This window comes from Moschus berezovskii, chromosome 9 (assembly GCF_049115385.1).
Source record: "Moschus berezovskii isolate FMDL1 chromosome 9, NW_MosBer_1.0, whole genome shotgun sequence".
NCBI lineage: Eukaryota > Metazoa > Chordata > Mammalia > Artiodactyla > Moschidae > Moschus > Moschus berezovskii.
Window position 1 is genome coordinate 90,912,002 of NC_142468.1, and position 17,931 is coordinate 90,929,932.

The window sequence follows — 17,931 nt, forward strand, 5'->3', positions numbered from 1 at the left end:
GGAGGTCTTCAAGAGTCTAAGCCCCTCCTTTCAGGGATCCAAGAGCATACCAAGCCCTTTCCCAAGGGGCTCCCATCCTGAGGGAAGGCTGGGGGCTGTAACTCTCCCTGGCATCTGGCAGAATCCAGTTCTTTCCGCCGCTGGGTGATGTCACCTATTGTTGAAGGGCTGTGCTTTTTATAGCTTCTGCTGCAGCTAGGGAGGGCGGCTGGCAGGCGGCAGGGAAGGGCGCTATGGGTTTCCAAGCCTCATGCTCCCAGCCCTTCTCCAGCAGCCACAGAGAGAGGTTTCTGACATCTCAAGGAGAGGAGAGAGCAATCCCAGGAGAGCGGGAGGAGGTGGAGGGAGACAGGCCCCTCTCCTGGGCTCAGCATCTTTCCTTTCCCTTCTATTCCACTGCTCCTCCACCCAGCCACTATCCTCATCCAACCCCCCCAGGAGAGGTGATGCTCCCCAGCCCCCCAGGAGCTGGGGGTGGGCTGGGGCAGGATGTCAGCCCTGCTGGAAGCAGCCAGAAGCCACCCACCCCCCTGCCCTCCTACACACACATATAAACTTGAGAACCAATACCTCTTGGAGCTGGAAGGGAGCATCGCACTCCTTTTAGAGATGGAAGCACATAGCCCCGAGAGGTCTCACCAATGTGCCTGGCAGCTGCAGAGACTCCACCAGTGTGGAGGGGTGGCTCAATCATTAGGCAGCCTGGCTTGGGAGGCCAAGGGCCTCGGTTCAGATCCTGGCTCTGCCACTTCCCAGATCTGTGATCTTACCAGCTTCTTTAACCTCTCTGGGCCCCAGTTCCCCTGCTATATAATGTTTATCATGAGAGCAACATGAATCTAGTGTTTCTTGGTTACTAAGAACTCCATAACCATTAGTGTGGGCCGGGGTGTTTAGATAACCTGTCCCAGTGAGGGCAGGCTGGAGGGCTGGGGAAGAGGGAGACCCAGACTCTTTTTTTTTTTTTCAAAATTCTTTCCATTAGATATGTCACTCTGTGCTTCTTGAGGCCCTAGTAGGCCTTTCATCATTGGTTTCCCAAAAGGACTAAGCTGAATGCTAAGCCTTAAAATCTAGGAAAGAAATCCCCACACGTCCCACTTCCAATTCAAGACTAAAGGTGTGTTTTGCCATCTATCCAGCTCACTACTGGCCAAAGCGAGAACTAGCATGCTTCCGCACAGGTGACTCATTGCTGAATCTGCTGATGGTCGGAAGGTTTCTGGGCTTCTCAGCTTCTTCTGTTGGTCCATTCATTTAACAAGTATGTCTTAGGTGTCTATGATGTGCCAGGCACTGTTCCTTGTCCTAGAAATAGTGCAGTGGATTGAAAGACACCCACCCTTGAATGGAGGAGTTGACCATCAGTGGGAGGCCTGGAAGGTTGTCTGTGCCCCAGATGGGGTAATTTTTAGATTTTTGGGGTCAGGAAGTAGCACCTCTTTCTTGGAATAGATAAGCAGAAGGACAGACCACACCCTCTCTAGCTTGTCAGATTCCATCCATGGAAGAAGGAAGGGATGAGCAGGGGTAGGGGTTTGGAGGAGAGAAACGGCATTTTGCCTGATTCAAATCCAGAATTTGAATCCCAGCTTCTCCCTTCCTAGCTGTGCGACCTGGGTAAGCTTCCTAACCCCTCCGTGGCTCATCTCCTTACCTGTGTAGGGAGAGTCGTTAATAACAACAATAATGATGATGGTGATAAGTAACACATACCCTTTCCTGTGTCCAGCCTCACGTTTACCATCTCATTTAATCTGCTGGCAACAGTAGACGCTCAGTCGTGCTCTCCTCTGGACCCTGGTGGGCTTTCTCTCCTCTTCTCTTTCGAGTGACCTGTCTCCCACATTAGGGAACAGTCTCGTGGTCAGACAACATCAACATTACGGCGAACTTGGAGGCTCTGCCTCTCGTTTAGGCTAGTGGCGATGTACTCCGTTTCTAGCAGTAAACTGAATCGTTGGGAAGAAATAAGGGGGTGGGTGTTCCGAGACCTTCTGGGCAAGACCCTCAGGATTGTTTTTCTTCTCACTGCAGAAAAGACAAGAGAAGAGTTGCTCTGACCTCAGCTCTAGGCAGTGTATCTGTGGATTTGCTGGCTGGAAATCCTGGGCTCATGGCTATGTAATGTAGTAGAGCTTAATTGGATACTATCGGAAGGCAGAGACTATACCTTATACTTGCCCATTCCTCCCTACACTACTCCAAAAAGAGTTGTTTTTTAAGTAAATACTAAGGAGTTGGCATCCATATCTTTTCCCAGCTACGTAGGACCACTGTGAACTTCGGCTCCTCCTCTGAGCTCCTTTTCCACAGATGTAGACAGTAAGTACTATTTGCTGTAGCGATGTAACCAGCAGCTCCCCACACCAGAGCTTTCTGTCGCTTAGTCACTGTGCTCTCAGAGGTGCCGAGCAGGCCCTGGGCCTAAGTCACTAGCAGCCACAGTCCTCAATGTATCAGAAAGCAGAGATCCAGCCAGACATCTTCATAATCACAGAATAATTTTAAAGAGGAAATGTATTTGCATTGCGTAAAATGGAGACAGACTTCATACCACATTCATTGACTACGCAGGGGGCCACAGAGCACATAAGAAAAGTAGAAATCACATCTAAAATGTGACCTGCCTAAAATTTGTATATAATTCTTAGTTAATATTAAGCAAGCATTGTTATGGAGGAAATGGCAACCCACTCCAGTATTCTTGTCTGGGAAATCCCATGGACGGAGGAGCCTGGCGGGCTACAGTTCAGGGGGTCACAAAGAGTTGGACATGACTTAGCCACTAAACAACAAAGCATTGTTAAGTATTACTAACGTATTAGTCATCTGCTTGGTAGGGTAACGGTAGGTGTAATTATTCTTACAGTTGAGAAGACTGACATTCAGAGAGGTTGAACATTGGCTGAAGTCTCGCAGCCGATAAGGTCAGAGCCTGGGTTGGAATGGAGCTTGTTGGGCCACAAAGCCCTCACATTCTCAGCCACATGCTCCCTCCCCTGTGCACCAGGACACTTGGTTTCGCAGCTTTATAAACTGTGCCTTTCACCCACCTTGCCTTAGCTGTGTCTGCCAACGACCCCGCAAGACTGTGAGCTACTGGCTGAGGACTGGCCCCCAGTGTCCAACACTGTGACCCAGGGAGTGACTAGGTATATTTCGTTGGCTTGATTGTAACTGAGTTTAACTAAACAGGGCTCTGACTCAGGGACTTATGAAAGGGACAGTCCCAGACACAGCTGGCTTAGCTGGAGAAAGCGCTTTTGCCTCTTCTCCCCTCCCCTTCCTTCCAGAAATCCGATTTGGCAAACTCGACTGGGTTTCCTGTTGAAGTAACCTCTTCCAGAGCAGATCTACCTACCGCGCCCATCCACTCTTTGTTCCCAGCAAATCCCTTGACTGTTTAGGGATTGGAATTCCTTTCCAGCTACCTGGGCCCTTTGTGAACTCCAGCTCCTCCTCTGAGCTCGCGTTGCGTGTGCTGCCAGCTGTTAGCTGTTGTGGTGGATCAAACAGACATAGTCTCTTTTCCCCAGTGATAACATTCAGTGGTGTCGAAAGCAGAGAAGTCTGGAAAATTAACTAATACTGTCTCAATATGCAGCAAGGCTTCCCTTGTGGCTCAGCTGGTAAAGAATCTGCCTGTAATGCCTGGACTGGGAAGATCCCCTGGAGAAGGGAAAGGCTACCCACTCCAGTATTCTGGCCTGGAGAATTCCATGGACTGTACAGTCCATGGGGTCGCAAAGAGTCGGACACGACTGAGTGACTCTCATTTTATTTTATGCAGCAGAAGAAACTGGACCCCAGGAAGCAAAGTGGCTGGAATCAAATGGGGTTTTAAGGCAGACTCCCCTTTCCTTCCCTGTGGGGCATTTTCCATCTGAGACCCAATTCTAGCAGTTATTGGTGAAAACAACTCTTGGCTTCCCCCGCTGCAGCCCTTCGTTCCTCTGGACTTGGAGCCAGTCCAGCGGCTGTGCCTGGGTATAGACACCACCTGCCCTCCCCCTCCCCATTTAGCCCCTTCATTACCAGGCAGAGATGTCACACCAACAAACCAACCTGTGTGGGCGGCTAGAAAGTCTCAGACTCACAAGGACCCTGAAGTCCAGATTCATTCAACACTAACCTCTGAAAGGTGTGTATCTCTCGATACTGGATGAGGAGCCTGAGCCTCAGAAAGGTTAACTGGCTTGTCTAAGGTCATCTAGTTGGGCCCTGGGATTACAGCCTGAGTGGACCCACCCTTCACAGCTTCCCTGGTGTCTCTACTTTACCCTGCCCGTGATGCGACCCAGGGATGCCTCAGTTAGCTGGATCCTCAGGAATCAGGCTGTTCTGGAAAAAGCGTTTCTTCTGAGACTCAGGCCAAGCAGGGCTCCTCAGGTCCAGCCTCTGGCTTCCTCTGTCACCCGCTAGCCTGCTCCACACCAGCCAGACTGACCCACCCCTAATTTTCCACCCGCTGTGCCTACACCCACACACAGGAGTCATTTTTCTGTCTCCTCATCTTTCCCCACATTCCCAACCTGTGGTTTCAAATGCGGGTCAACATCTCCTCTTCTAACCCTGCACCTCGTGGATCTTCCCACCCCATCACCCTCCAGACTGGATTCAGGCTCCCCATTCCTGTGCTCCCATGGGCTCTCTGCCCTGTGACCCCACTGTGTGCCAGTCAAGAGCAGGCATGGGGTGACCTCAGCATCCATCCCCTTGATACCCAGGGCCTGGCTCATAAGAGGTGTATATGGAATGAGTGAGGCTCCACTTTCTGTTTCAAAGATTCTCTTAAAGGCCAGATTTTCTCTCCTGTTTCAGTCAGTGTGTTTGCGCTGAATGCCATGGGCTCATGCGTGTATGCGCTTCTCTGCTGTCCTCGAGATACAGTATGAGGTGTCCGTAGACAAGATCTTTTGCCCCCATATACCTCCACATTGGCCTATCTTCCTGCCCCTTAAAGTTTCATCCCCTTGACTCTGAAAGCATCTCAAGCTTCCTGTCAAGTGCAAACAAGGGTAGCCTATCAACATGGAAAAAGATGCCCAGTGTTGCTAAGAATCAAAGACCTGCAAATCCAACAGCAGGGAGATGGCATTCTTGAAAGTGAAAGTTGCTCAGTTGTGTCCGACTCCTTGTGAGGCCATGAACTATACAATCCATGGAATTCTCCAGGCAAGAATACTGGAGTGGGTAGTGGTTCCCTTCTCCAGGGGATCTTATCAGTCCACGGATCGAACTCAGGTCTCCCACATTGCAGGCGGATTCTTCACCAGCTGAGCTACCAGGGAAGCCCTTCTTGATCCAAGGACAAAAGCTTGTGGACCTTTTAATATTTTCCCCAATACTGCATGGGGCTACGCTCTCGTTACAGTGCCCGTGGGCTTCTCATTGCAATGGCTTCTCCTGTGGTGGCACATGGACGCTCGGGTGCGCAGGCTCCATAGTTGTGGGCAGATTTAGTCGCCCTGTGGCACGTGGCATCTTCCCAGACTAGGGATTGAACCCGCATCCCTTCCATTGGCAGGCAGATTCTTTACCACTGGACCACCGGGGAAGTCCCCAAAACATGTTTTTGAAGGTACAGTTTTAGAGATATAGGTAAAGAAACACAGACTCTGCTGGTGAAACCTGGGACAGTTTTGAAGGACCATTTTACAGTGACTGAAAAAGTGAAACACTTCTAGGCATGTGTCTTACAGGAATACTCCTGGCTGTGCCCAAACTTGTATGTCAGGCCTCATGATCACAAAATGAATTGTAACAGTGAGAAAAGTGGGCAGAGCCCAGGTGTCCATTCACAGAAGTTGATTAAATCCATCATGGCACGGCCACAGAACAGCTGTCCTTCTGGCCACTTAAAAAGCTAAGGTAGGGCCACATGGAATGGTGTGGAAAGATGCCCACCAGCTCCCATTACATGAGAAAAGCAAGTCACTGAAGTATACGGACCATAGCATCCCTTTGGATAAAAAAGAAAGGGGAAGGTATTAAATGTGTGGTGCGTGTGTGTGTGTGTGCGGCTGTGTGTAACACAAGCATTTTTAGCCTCCACTCTTCAACAGTCTCCTTCCTCTGGGACAGTGGAGGACAAGAAGAATGTGTGTCTTTTTTCTTTTTTTTGGCTATGCTGGTCTCAGTTGCAGCACCCACTCCTGGTTGCTGCATGTGGTATCTAGTTCCTTGACCAGGGATTGAACCCTGGCCCTCCTGCATTGGCAGCACAGTCTGAGCCACTGGACCACCAGGGAAGTCCCGAGAATGCATGTCTTACTGATGACTACTGAATCATCTATCTCAGTCCCCACTCCACCCTCTCTGCCATTTCTATGTGAGACCTCATCTCGGAAGACCTTTGCACAGGGCTGTCAGGGAAAGACCATGGAGCACACTGGGTCCCCTTTCTGTCACCTCCCTCCCCCCAGCTGCCACCAGCATGCTGGACTGTGTGGAGTGTTGGGCTTTCTTAGAGAGCTGGGACAACCACAGGAGATTATAACATTGAGGATGGAAAAACATCAAACTGTCCCCTAATTATAAACTTCTTCTCAAATATGTTTTTTGAAGCAGAGAATGGTGCTCCCAAGAGTAACCATAAATCCCTGGCTAGACCTGGAGCCTCCCGTGGTCTATATGCTCAGAGCTGGGTCTTCAGGGGAACACATGTGTGGGAAATACTCATTTCTATACCCTGAGGATAAAGTGCCAAGAAGGGAAACCACATCAAGGGAATTCCCTTAGGGACACCCCCAGTTGCCAGCCTTGCTCCTGTCTTTGGGATTGCCTTTGGCTTTCTTTAACACACTCCTCTTATTTGTTCTGAGCCATCATGATTATCTTTGAATGGCTAATATTGCATATTGCTATGACAAATTATTTCCCTAATGATGGTCACTTAGAGTGTTTCTGAATTTTCCACATTGCAGTGAACATCCTCATGCATGGAGATTTTTGCTTATGTTGAAATTTAAGAGCAAAATGACTAGGTCGAAGAATATAATACAAATGTCTATATAGTTCCTACTAAAGGGGGAACAATCTACTAAAGATTGCCAAATTATTTCCAAAACAGAGTTACTCTGATTTGTAATACTACCAACACCAATTGAATCCATAAGCTTCAGTATAATCTTGTCAACACTGTTTCTTTCAGTTGGCTGTTTTATTAATAGAAGATTATAAATGGTGTCTCAAAGCTGTTTTCCCTGTTTTTCTCCTGTCTAGGAAGTGTGGAGTTCAGATTTTTCAAAACATTTGTTTTAAAGGTGTCCTAAGCTGTAATCGACTGAATTGACTTAGCAGCAGCAGCAAGCTATAATCACATGTGCTTTTTCCTCTCCACTCAGTTAGATCATCATAAATAGTATTAATGATGATGATGATGATGATGATGATAATTATAACAAGAACTATAATCCCATAGGTCTTTAGAGCATTTTATACTTTACAAGTTTTTACAATCGGTAGCTTATTTTATTCTGCCAGTAGGCAAGGCAAGGTAAAAACTCCGCCCCACCCCGCCCCATTTATAGATGAAACAGTTGAAACCGTGCAAAGTATGTTTGGCTTGAGAAACAGAAGCCTGCCAACATTAACATAATAATCAAGGGGTAATTCAAAGATCGAACTTCCCTGGTAGCTCAGTGGTGAAGAATCTACCTGCCAATGCAGGAGACGCAGGTTCAATCCCTGGGTCAGGAAGATCCCCTGGAGAACGAGATGGTGACCCACTGTAGTATTCTTGCCTGGGAAATCTCATGGACAGAGGAGCCTGGCAGGCTACAGTCTGTGGGGTCCCAAAAGAGTCAGACATGATTTAGCAACTGAGCATGCATGCATGCAATTCAAAGATGACAGAGAAATTGCTCAGTTTCTCTCTCTGGGGTCGCGTGGTCACTCCTCTCTCTGAATTCCACCTTCCTGTTTCCTCCCACTTGTTTATCTGCAAGACTACATCCAGGCTCTACCTGCTTTCAGCTCAGGGTCCAGCACCTCACTCTTCTCTGCCCCTTAGTTCATCATCTTCAGGAGAGGCCCTGGGCCTCCCAGCCTCCCAGATGGGTTTCCCTCTACTCAAGTGTCCCGTTCTGGGTGGGGGACAAAGTGAAGGACAGGCCATGTGGTACAGACAGAGGCGCCGAGGCTGAAGGCATTCATAGAAGGGTGTGGGAAGGGAAGCAGAGATAGGCTTTGAACACGGCACTTGTTAAAAGTTACTCAATGTGTGGTCCTCTGGGCCTGGCTAGACTGAAACTAACAAACATGCCAGGGATAATAGTTGCCAAGATCTGCAGAGACTTCTTAGAGAAGATCCTCCCAAAGGCACAGAGAAGATGGTCTCTTTTCTCTCTAACCACCCCTTGCAACCTCCCCCCAGCCCCTAGCCTCAGCCAGGCTCTGCCCACTGCCCTGGCCAGGAGGTGTCTTACTAGGCAGATCTGGTGTCCAAGGCAGGGGCAGCAGGGGCTTCTCCTGGCCCTGCCCCAACCAGCCTTGGCCCTCCGTCTGCTCCGCAGGTGCGAATCTGGGAGATCCCCGAAGGTGGGCTGAAGCGGAACATGACGGAGGCGCTCCTGGAGTTGCACGGGCACAGCCGGCGTGTGGGGCTGGTCGAGTGGCACCCCACCACCAACAACATCCTCTTCAGCGCTGGCTACGATTACAAGGTGGGCAGCCAGCGGGCACGGTGGCCAGAGCCAGCTCGGCAAGGAGGCAGAGGGAGAGAGACGGGCATCCCTAGGGGGCTGTAGGGAGCACTGTTACTTTCCCGAGCCTGATGCCAGTGTCACATCCGCTCACTCACTCACTCATTCGCTCATTTGACATGCACACAGCGGAGTGTTTTATGTGTGCCCATCGTTGCTGTGGCCCACAGAAGCTGGAGGCATCTGTACTGCCTTCTCCAGCCCTGATGTACCAGAGAAGCAGGCCCTCTCCATACCTGAAACTAGCACAACACTGGAACTCAACTATTCTCTAATAAAAAATTTTAAAAAAAGAAAAAAGAAATGCCCACTCTATGCCCACACTCTCTACCTGACCACCTCTTAACTAGGAAGTAGTCTCTGCCCTCCTAGTAGGAAAAAGAAGAACCCAAAGGTGCTAGCGGGGAGAATGGAGCCCAACTCCTACCCCCAGGTATGCCCTCAAAATAGATGTTCCAACCACTGGAACCCAGCCAGGAACACTCATCCTTCTTGCTAGAAGTAGGAACTGAGCCCCGGCCGGGGCTGGGATCTGCCCAAGGACAGTGGTGGATTTGTGTGACAGGGACACACCCACCTTTGCTGTAGAACCCACCTACACGGTCCCCCGTCCCAGCGCACGTGACCCCGCATAGGGCATCTCTCCCAGCAGGGCTGAGCATGCCTCGCGTGTCTGCCCTCCCAGGTCCTCATCTGGAACCTGGATGTGGGTGAGCCGGTGAAGATGATCGACTGCCACTCGGACGTGATCCTCTGCATGTCCTTCAACACTGACGGCAGCCTGCTCACCACCACGTGCAAGGACAAGAAACTGCGTGTGATCGAGCCGCGCTCTGGTCGTGTTCTGCAGGTGAAGCCCCGCATCTTTCTTGAGGGGCAGGAAAGGTATTGGGACCTGGGCTCTGCTGTCAGCCATCCCTGGGAGGAAAGACTGTGCTGGCTCCCCTCTTCCATGTACCCACCCTGCACCTCTGGGGACCAGCCCTGCACCTCTGGGGACCTTCTCTGCTCGTAGGACTTCTGCCTTGTTCTGGGTGCAGAGGGACCTCAGTAGCCTCTCTCATCCCCACAGACTCCACCTCTCTCCCCAGATGGGATTCTTCTGCCTGCTCTGGAGGCCAAAGTGGTGACCCCCTTCCACACATGAATCCCTGTGTGCTCATCATGGGTACAGGAGGAGGGGACTTTGGACTCACTGCCCAGCCACCTGCATGGGATGAGATGGTAGAAGTGGCTCAGGGTGCCAGCCTCAGGGGTGGTTCCAAGTGGAGAGGTGGATGGTGAACTAAGCTCCAGTTTTGGTCTTGATTCTGGGTCTTGACTCCAAGGAAGGGATTAGGTGCCATTTGGGAGTAAGAAATTTACATTTCTTGAGTACCAACTACCTGCTAGTAGTGGCACTAGATGGGTTGGAAAATTTGGATGGGATCTGAGGTTGACCTCCTAACACAAGTAAGACTGATGTGTTTATCTTGGAAAAACCCAATATTGCAGGACCAGAAAGTCATCTGCAACAACTGCTATTTCGAACAATAATCTCCATAGTTATTAGTGTGATTAGTATTTACTCAGAGCTCATTGTGTGGCATGCACTGTACTGCGGGCTCACGTTGCCCTCCCCACCCCATTTAATCCTTGTGACGGTCCTCGGAGGTGGGCACTGTTACTCTTCCTATCCATTTCCCTCATGCAAATACTGCTTCTTGGAGAAGAGTGACAGACCTGAATCTCAGAGTTACAGCAGGAGCTAGAATTCAAACCCAGCCAGTTGGACCCCAGAGCCCATGCTGAGCAGAAAACATATAAAACAGCAGAGACCTCTAACCTCCATCTCACACCCAGAGAGGGTGAGGGACTCCTCCATGGTTCCACTTTTTGGCAGAACTTGGAACTAAAATTCAGAGTGAGTGATGCCAGCCCGGCTCTCTGCATTGCCCCACCAGCCTCTGGTTCCTACCTGACGCTGACTCATCCTGGCAAAGGGCCGCCGTGTGTTAGGAGGAAAAGGAGGTGCCCAGAGGCAGGAGCAGAGGCAGAGGACGGCCCAGTTAGAAGGAGATCCTGGAGGTGACTCACCCAGCAGTGATCCAGCGTGAGTCCCGGTTGTCCTGAGCCCCAAGCTCAGCATCCTCAGAGAGCCCTTGCAGTCGGCATTGTGGTGACGGCTGAGAGATACCTCAGTGAGGGCACTTGGCACCCAGCCCAGCGCCAGCCCTGCCAGGGGCTTGGTCCATGTCCCCGTTCTCTCTTGGATATGACCTGGTCTGGTTTCCTGGTCCCAGGGCTCCGTGCTCCACAGCACCTGGATTTATTTCCTGTGGCTGCTGTAACAAACTACTGTAAGCGGGGAGCCTTACAACAGAAATCAATCCTCTCGCACAGTTCTGGAGGCCAGAAGTCCACATGAAGGTGTCGCCAGCTTTCGGTGGCTTCCTTGCCTGGTGGCCCCACCATTCCAGTCTCTGCCTCCACAGTCACGCCACCTTCTCCTTTCTGCATCTGTGGAACCTCCCTTTGCCTCTCTCTTCTAAATAAGGACACTAGTGACGGCATTTAGGGCCCCTGAGGATGATCCAGGGGGAATCTCCCCATATCGAGGTCTTTCACTTAAAATCACATGTGAAGACCCCTTTCCAAACAAGGAAACATTCACAGGTTCGGGGAGTGGGGACACGGATATATGTCTGACACCCTCCAGGCAGCCCAGCCCCATACCCTAGTGTCTGGGGCCTGGCTCACCAGCTCTCTGATTCTATTAGGAGGCGAACTGCAAAAACCACAGAGTGAACCGGGTGGTCTTCCTGGGGAACATGAAGCGGCTTCTCACCACGGGCGTCTCCAGGTGGAACACGAGACAGATCGCCCTCTGGGACCAGGTCAGCTGCGGGAGGCAGGGAGGAGGGCGACCTCAAAGGGTTGTAGCCCCGGGGCCTTGCTGGGGTTGGGGAAGGTGAGCTGCTGTCCTGCCTGGATACTGATCCTGGCCTCCGCCTGCAGGAGGATCTGTCCATGCCCCTGATCGAGGAGGAAATTGATGGGCTCTCTGGCCTTCTGTTCCCCTTCTACGATGCCGACACCCACATGCTGTACCTGGCTGGAAAGGTAGTGGAAGGAGGGGGAGGGACGGGCAGCCTGTGGGAGACCTCGGCCCCCACTGGGCCCTCAGTCCCTCCCTACCGCCCAAGAAGAGCCTAACCCCTGCCCTTCTCCCAACCCAAGCAGTCCCACCATCTTCTGTCAAAAGCTATCCTTGCACTGGATGCTCATTTTACTCAGGTGTCAGAGACTGAGAATCCCTTGGGGGTGGACTGGAGCCAGATTTTACAGGGGAATAAGGGTCAGAACCTGGAGTGCATCATCCCTAAAGATGGGATTTGAGGCACCTGCCAGGAGATCTTATTTGTCAAGAAGATGGTCTATATGCCCACCAGCATACACACACACACCACACACACCACCCCACCACCCCTAGCGAGTCCCGCATGGTATCCCCACTGGGGCCTAGAAGCCAGGCTTCCATGGCCTTTGGAGCGTCTTGGGGGCTGGTGGAGGCTCTCTTCAGTGGCCTCCTGGACCAGGATCTGCTGAACCTACCCCTGCCCCTCCTCTTCTTCCCCTCCCGCTCCCCTGGCCCCCAGGGTGATGGAAACATCCGGTACTACGAGATCAGCACGGAGAAACCCTACCTGAGTTACCTCATGGAGTTCCGCTCCCCGGCCCCGCAGAAAGGTCTTGGTAAGGGGGCCCTGGGGCTGCTGTGGCTGTTACGCTATGAGAGGAGAGACTGGAATTTAGCTCTTGGGTCATTTCTCCCCCACAATGAAAAATCAGCCTCGGAAGGTCAACTCATGGACCAGTCAGTGCTGCCCTGTGAAGGCCAGCCTACTCTTCTTCAGGCAGCCTATCACTGCCCATTTGACTGGTTCCATCCATCCACGGTGCTTGGCATCCTCTGCCATCTCTGGCCATCAGCAGCGGTCCCTGCATTCCTGTCTGCAGATGGGGAGGCTGAAGCCCATTGTGGTTCTGACATGGTGGAAGGAGGTTCAGTAACTACAGCTCAGAACCAGGTCCAAGTGCAGGCCCCTTCCTGAAGCTGCTGGGAAGCCAGGACCCCCAGTCCCCCGAAGCAGCTCTGTCCTTGCCTGAGAAGGCAAGAGGAATTCCACGGTCCCCTCCCCACCTCCCCAGGCTCTCAGGCAAATCCCAGAGAGGACTTCAGGATTGACGAGTGTAGTGAGTATGTTTTTCATGCCCACTGTCTCCCACCACTAAAGCCTTACTGTGAAGTCTTAGTGCCCAGGGACTCACACTGACAGGACATCCGACTCAGCAGTCCGCCACGTGGGGTCCAGATCACCCAGTGGAAGAAATCTCTGGAATGGCTATATTCCCTTTTCTCCTTAGAGCTTGAGTCTGGCTTCATCCTTCTGAGGATCTGGTGTTGTGGACAGGGCCTGAGGGCCAGCTTCAGAGACATCAGGGCTGCAGGGGCCTAAGGGCCCCCCCGCCCCAGTGACCACAGCAAACTGGAAAGCTAGAGATATGCCTGAGGTCCTGATGACCATTCCACTGACTTCACCCTTCCCCAGGGCTCTGTCACCCCCACCTCCCTCACAGTCACTCCATCATCAATTAGTATAACAAGCAGCCTGGACTTTGGAGTCCAAACTAGGCTTATACTCTGATTCAGCTGTGTCCTTAACCCCTCTTAGTTTCCTCATCTGTAAAATGGGATTAAACCTACTTTGAAGGGCTGTTGTAAAGCTTCAGTTCAGTTCAGTCGCTCAGTCGTGTCCGACTCTTTGCGACCCCATGAATCACAGCACGCCAGGCCTCCCTGCCCATCACCAACTCCCGGACTTCACTCAAACTCATGTCCATCGAGTCGGTGATGCCGTCCAGCCATCTCATTCTCTGTCGTCCCCATCTCCTCCCGCCCCCAATCACTCCCAGCATCAGAGTCTTTTCCAGTGAGTCAACTCTTCGCATGAGGTGGCCAAAGTATTGGAGTTTCAGCTTTAGCATCAGTCCTTCCAATGAACACCCAGGATTGATCTCCTTTAGAATGGACTGGTTGTATCTCCTTGCAGTCCAAGGGACTCTCAAGAGTCTTCTCCAGCACCACAGTTCAAAAACATCAATTCTTTGGCACACAGCTTTCTTCACAGTCCAACTCTCACATCCATACATGACCACTGGAAAAACCATAGCCTTGACTAGATGGACCTTTGTTGGCAAAGTAATGTCTCAGCTTTTTAATATGCTATCTAAGTTGGTCATAACTTTCCTTCCAAGGAGTAAGCGTCTATTAATTTCATGGCTGCAGTCAGCATCTGCAGTGATTTTGGAGCCCCAAAAAATAAAGTCTGACACTGTTTCCACTGTTTCCCCATCTATTTCCCATGAAGTGATGGGACCAGATGCCATGATCTTTGTTTTCTGAATGTTGAGCTTCAAGCCAGCCTTTTCACTCTCCTCTTTCACTTTCATCAAGAGGCTTTTTAGTTCCTCTTCACTAGAGATCATGTATACAAAACACTTAGCAGAGTACCTGGCTCCTACTGCTCCTTCACATAGTCATTCAACAAATGTTTATTGGCTACAACTGTGTGCCCAGACCCTAGCTTAGTCCAGGGGTACAGTGATAAATAAAACAGAGCACGGCCTCTCTCACTGCCCACTGAAGGGAAGACAGACAATAAACAAATACATAAGGAAAATATTGTATGGTAAGTTAAGTTCTAAGAAGAAAATCAAATGGGATCATAGAACAGAGAGTGACAAGGACTGTTTTAAACCAGGTGATTGGGGGAAACCTCGCTATGAAAGTGACATTTTAAACTGCGATCTGAAAGGCAGGAAGGGGGAAGAGTAGTGCCAGCAGAAAAAAGTTAGTGCAAAGGCCCTGAGGCCAGAAAGAGCCTGGTACGTTCTAGGAGCAGAAGGGAGGTCAGTGTGGCTCAGCATTGAGTAGACTGTGGAACAGGTGGCAGATGGGGAAAGTGTTAGGAGATTAAGCTGGAGAAGTGGGCAGGGGCTGGATCCCATGGGATACATTAGATAGGGTGTATTAGAGTTCTCCAGAGAAACAACCAAGTGTATTTATAAAAGGAATTGCAAGAATTTGGCTCATAATTACAGAGGCTGAGAAGTCTTACCATCTACCCTCTACAAGCTGGAGCCCCAGGAAAGCCAGTGATATAAGTGTGGAGGCCTGAGACCCAGGGGAGCCAATTGTACAAAACCCAGTTCAAGGGCAGGAGATGAGATGAGATGAGATGTCCCAGCTCAAGCAGGGAGGCAGGAAAAAAGGGCAAATTCCTCCTTCCTCTGCCTTTTGCTCCATGCAGGCCCAGAATGGATTGGGAGATGCCCACCACCCACCCTCACTGGGGAGGGCCACCCACTTTACTGAGCCCACTGACATATATAACGTTAACCACCACACAGGGAGGGTGTTGGGATTTCATTGGGAACTCTTTGTAGAATTTTATTCTTCTTGGGCCGGTGGGTAGGTGAGAGTGGGACAGTATGACATGATCTGAAATGTTGGTTTGAGATTGCTGCGGCTCCTGTAGGAAGAGTGGATTTGGGAGACTGGATCTTGAGAGGGCAGGAGGCAGGCAGAGAGACCAGTTAGGAGGCTGCTGTGGACTTCTAGGCAAAAGAGGATGGTAACTAGGGGGATGGCATGGAGATGAAGATGGATCCAGGGGATGTTTAGGAAGTTGGGTCATTGGGACTTGGGGAGAGGGGAGAGAGGGGTTACTGAGGATAACTATTTCTGCTTGTCCTCCTCACCTGCTTGTCCTCTGCACTGTTGAGCACTGACCACGAGCCGAGCACTGACCACGAGCCAGTCACTTTCTGCAGGCACTGGGTGGCTACTTAACTCACCCTGGGCGGGTAACATAGCTCTAAGTGGCAGAGCCAGGACTCAAACCCAAGCCAAGTCTCCTGGCTTCTCACAGTACCACGAAGCCACTTCCCTCCAGGTTCTGGAATTCTCTGCTCTGGTAGAGCATCCTTCCGTTCCAGATGAGGAGAGGTCATATTCACATCCTGGAGAAAGAAATTCATGTTGTCTGTGCTCATCACTGCCAGGCAGTTAACAAGCATCTTCACACTCAGTCTCATGAGGGGCCACCATTGGACTCCTCTAGGCAACCAGGGAAGCTAAGGCTTAGAGAGGCAGTGATTTGCCCAAGGACTCCCAGCCAGAAAGGGGGGAGAAGCGAGATGCAAACTCAGGATCCTGTCCCACCCCAAAGCTGGTGTGTCTGACCCCACACTGAATTGCTCCCCCAGCAGGTGTTCAGCTGATGCAGCTGTTAGGGATGTTGTGTCTGGTGCCCACACAGACACACATGGACACACGCAGACATGCGTGCGTGCACGTATGCCTGTCAATCCTAGAACACACATGACAGAACAGCAATCTCGGGCTGCATTTAAACCTCTGAGGTGCACAGGAAAGCGTTCTCCTTCTTTCTTTCTTCCTCCCTTTATTTTATTTCCTTATTTTTGGCTATGCTGAGTCTTCACTGCTACTGGTGGGCTTTCTCTAGTTGCAGCAAGCCAGGGCTACTGTCTGGTTGTGGTGTGCTGACTTCTCATCGCGGCGACTTCTCTTGCTGCAGAGCACTGACTCATTAGTTGCAACTCATGGGCTCTAGAGTGCAGGCTCAGTAGTTGGGGCACATGGGCTTAGTTGCCCTGAGACATGTGGGATCTTTCCAGACCAGGGAGGGATCGAACCCATGTCCCCTGCATTGGTAGGCAGACTTTTAACCACTGGACTACCAGGGAAGTCCTCTCCCTCTTTCTTTCTCTATGAAGACTGGGAGCACAGAGGCTTTAGGAAACCAGTTCATTTCAGAAGGTGATGGGCTCTGGGGTATATAGAGTGACAGCACTGTGTAACTTGGGCAAAAGCCCCTTTCCCTCTGCCCCTCAAGAGTCTCACCTACAAAGAAAATGGATTAGATTCAAGTAGTTGTGCAGCCCCTTGAAGTTCTCAAAGGCCCCTAGTTCTACAGTATGCACCGTGGTGAAACAGGTCTGGCCCATGGCGCTTATTTGAGAAGCTACCCCCAGAGACAAAACCTGACTCGGGAAGCCCCCAGTCCCTTCCTGTCCACTGTATGGGTCCTTGCCTCCAAACCTAGTGCCCTCCAACTGCACCTTTCCCCCGGCCAAGGTCATCAGGAAGGAGGGTTGCCGGGGGGGATTCCTGGGACCCCATGCAGCTGTGTGTGTGCCTGTCCGCAGGGGTCATGCCCAAGCACGGGCTGGACGTGTCTGCCTGCGAGGTGTTCCGATTCTACAAGCTGGTGACTCTCAAGGGCCTCATAGAGCCCATCTCCATGATCGTGCCCCGGAGGGTGAGTGGGGCCGGGCTGGCTGCAAAGGGCCCCTGGCATTGAAGGCTAACTTCCTCACTACTGGGGCTATAAGCCTGGAGGAGCTCAGAAGAAGGAGGTGTTTTCCTGTGGATGGGGGTCTTCAGGCCTAATTTGGGGTGCAGAGGGTGAGGGCCACTCCAAGGTGAGGACAGTCTGGCTTGCTAACGAAGGCAAGGTGGGAATTCCAAGTGGGAGACACTGAGTACAAAGACTTGCAGGTGAGAGAGCAGGTATGTGGTTGGAGGTCAGCGAAGGGGACTCTGACTGGAGAGAAGGGGCCTTCTCAGCAGTGCCCCACCTGTCCACTCTTCTGCCCCACCCCACTGCAGTCGGATTCCTACCAGGAAGACATTTACCCCATGACGCCGGGCACGGAGCCAGCTCTGACCCCTGATGAGTGGCTGGGAGGCATCAACCGAGGTACCACCAGGGCTGGGCTTCCCAGAAGAGAATGGGAGACTGCAATCTTGGCCTTCAGTCTAGCCCACCCCCTTCCCCTTGCATATCCTCCTCATTTTACTCACCCTCACACTCAGCCAACTGTCAGGCATGGTGTGATGAAAGCCACCATCACTGCACAGTCCACAGGAGAATCGGTGAGAATTCTCCTGGGCCTTGCCTTTCTTAGATCCTGTGCTGATGTCTTTGAAAGAAGGTTATAAGAAGTCCCCAAAAATGGTGTTCAAGGCTCCCATCAAAGAAAAGAAGAGTGTGGTGGTCAACGGAATAGATTTACTAGAAAATGTCCCACCCAGGACAGAGAATGAGGTAAGAAAAATAAGTTATTGCCTCCACACACACTGGTAGAGCAAGAC

General features: G+C 51.3%; 1 protein-coding gene across 3 annotated transcripts in view; it reads left to right on the forward strand.

The window, feature by feature from the left end:
- CORO2B (coronin 2B) overlaps positions 1 to 17,931 on the forward strand; it is a 154,440-nt gene that overhangs the window by 128,170 nt on the left and 8,339 nt on the right. For all 3 annotated transcript variants that reach the window (XM_055435499.2, XM_055435495.2, XM_055435496.2), the window contains 8 exons: positions 8,520 to 8,669; positions 9,394 to 9,558; positions 11,468 to 11,584; positions 11,706 to 11,810; positions 12,347 to 12,443; positions 16,983 to 17,095; positions 17,446 to 17,536; positions 17,745 to 17,884. In XM_055435499.2, coding sequence (XP_055291474.1) covers positions 8,520 to 8,669; positions 9,394 to 9,558; positions 11,468 to 11,584; positions 11,706 to 11,810; positions 12,347 to 12,443; positions 16,983 to 17,095; positions 17,446 to 17,536; positions 17,745 to 17,884 — 978 coding nt within the window. The remainder of the gene's footprint in view (positions 1 to 8,519; positions 8,670 to 9,393; positions 9,559 to 11,467; positions 11,585 to 11,705; positions 11,811 to 12,346; positions 12,444 to 16,982; positions 17,096 to 17,445; positions 17,537 to 17,744; positions 17,885 to 17,931) is intronic.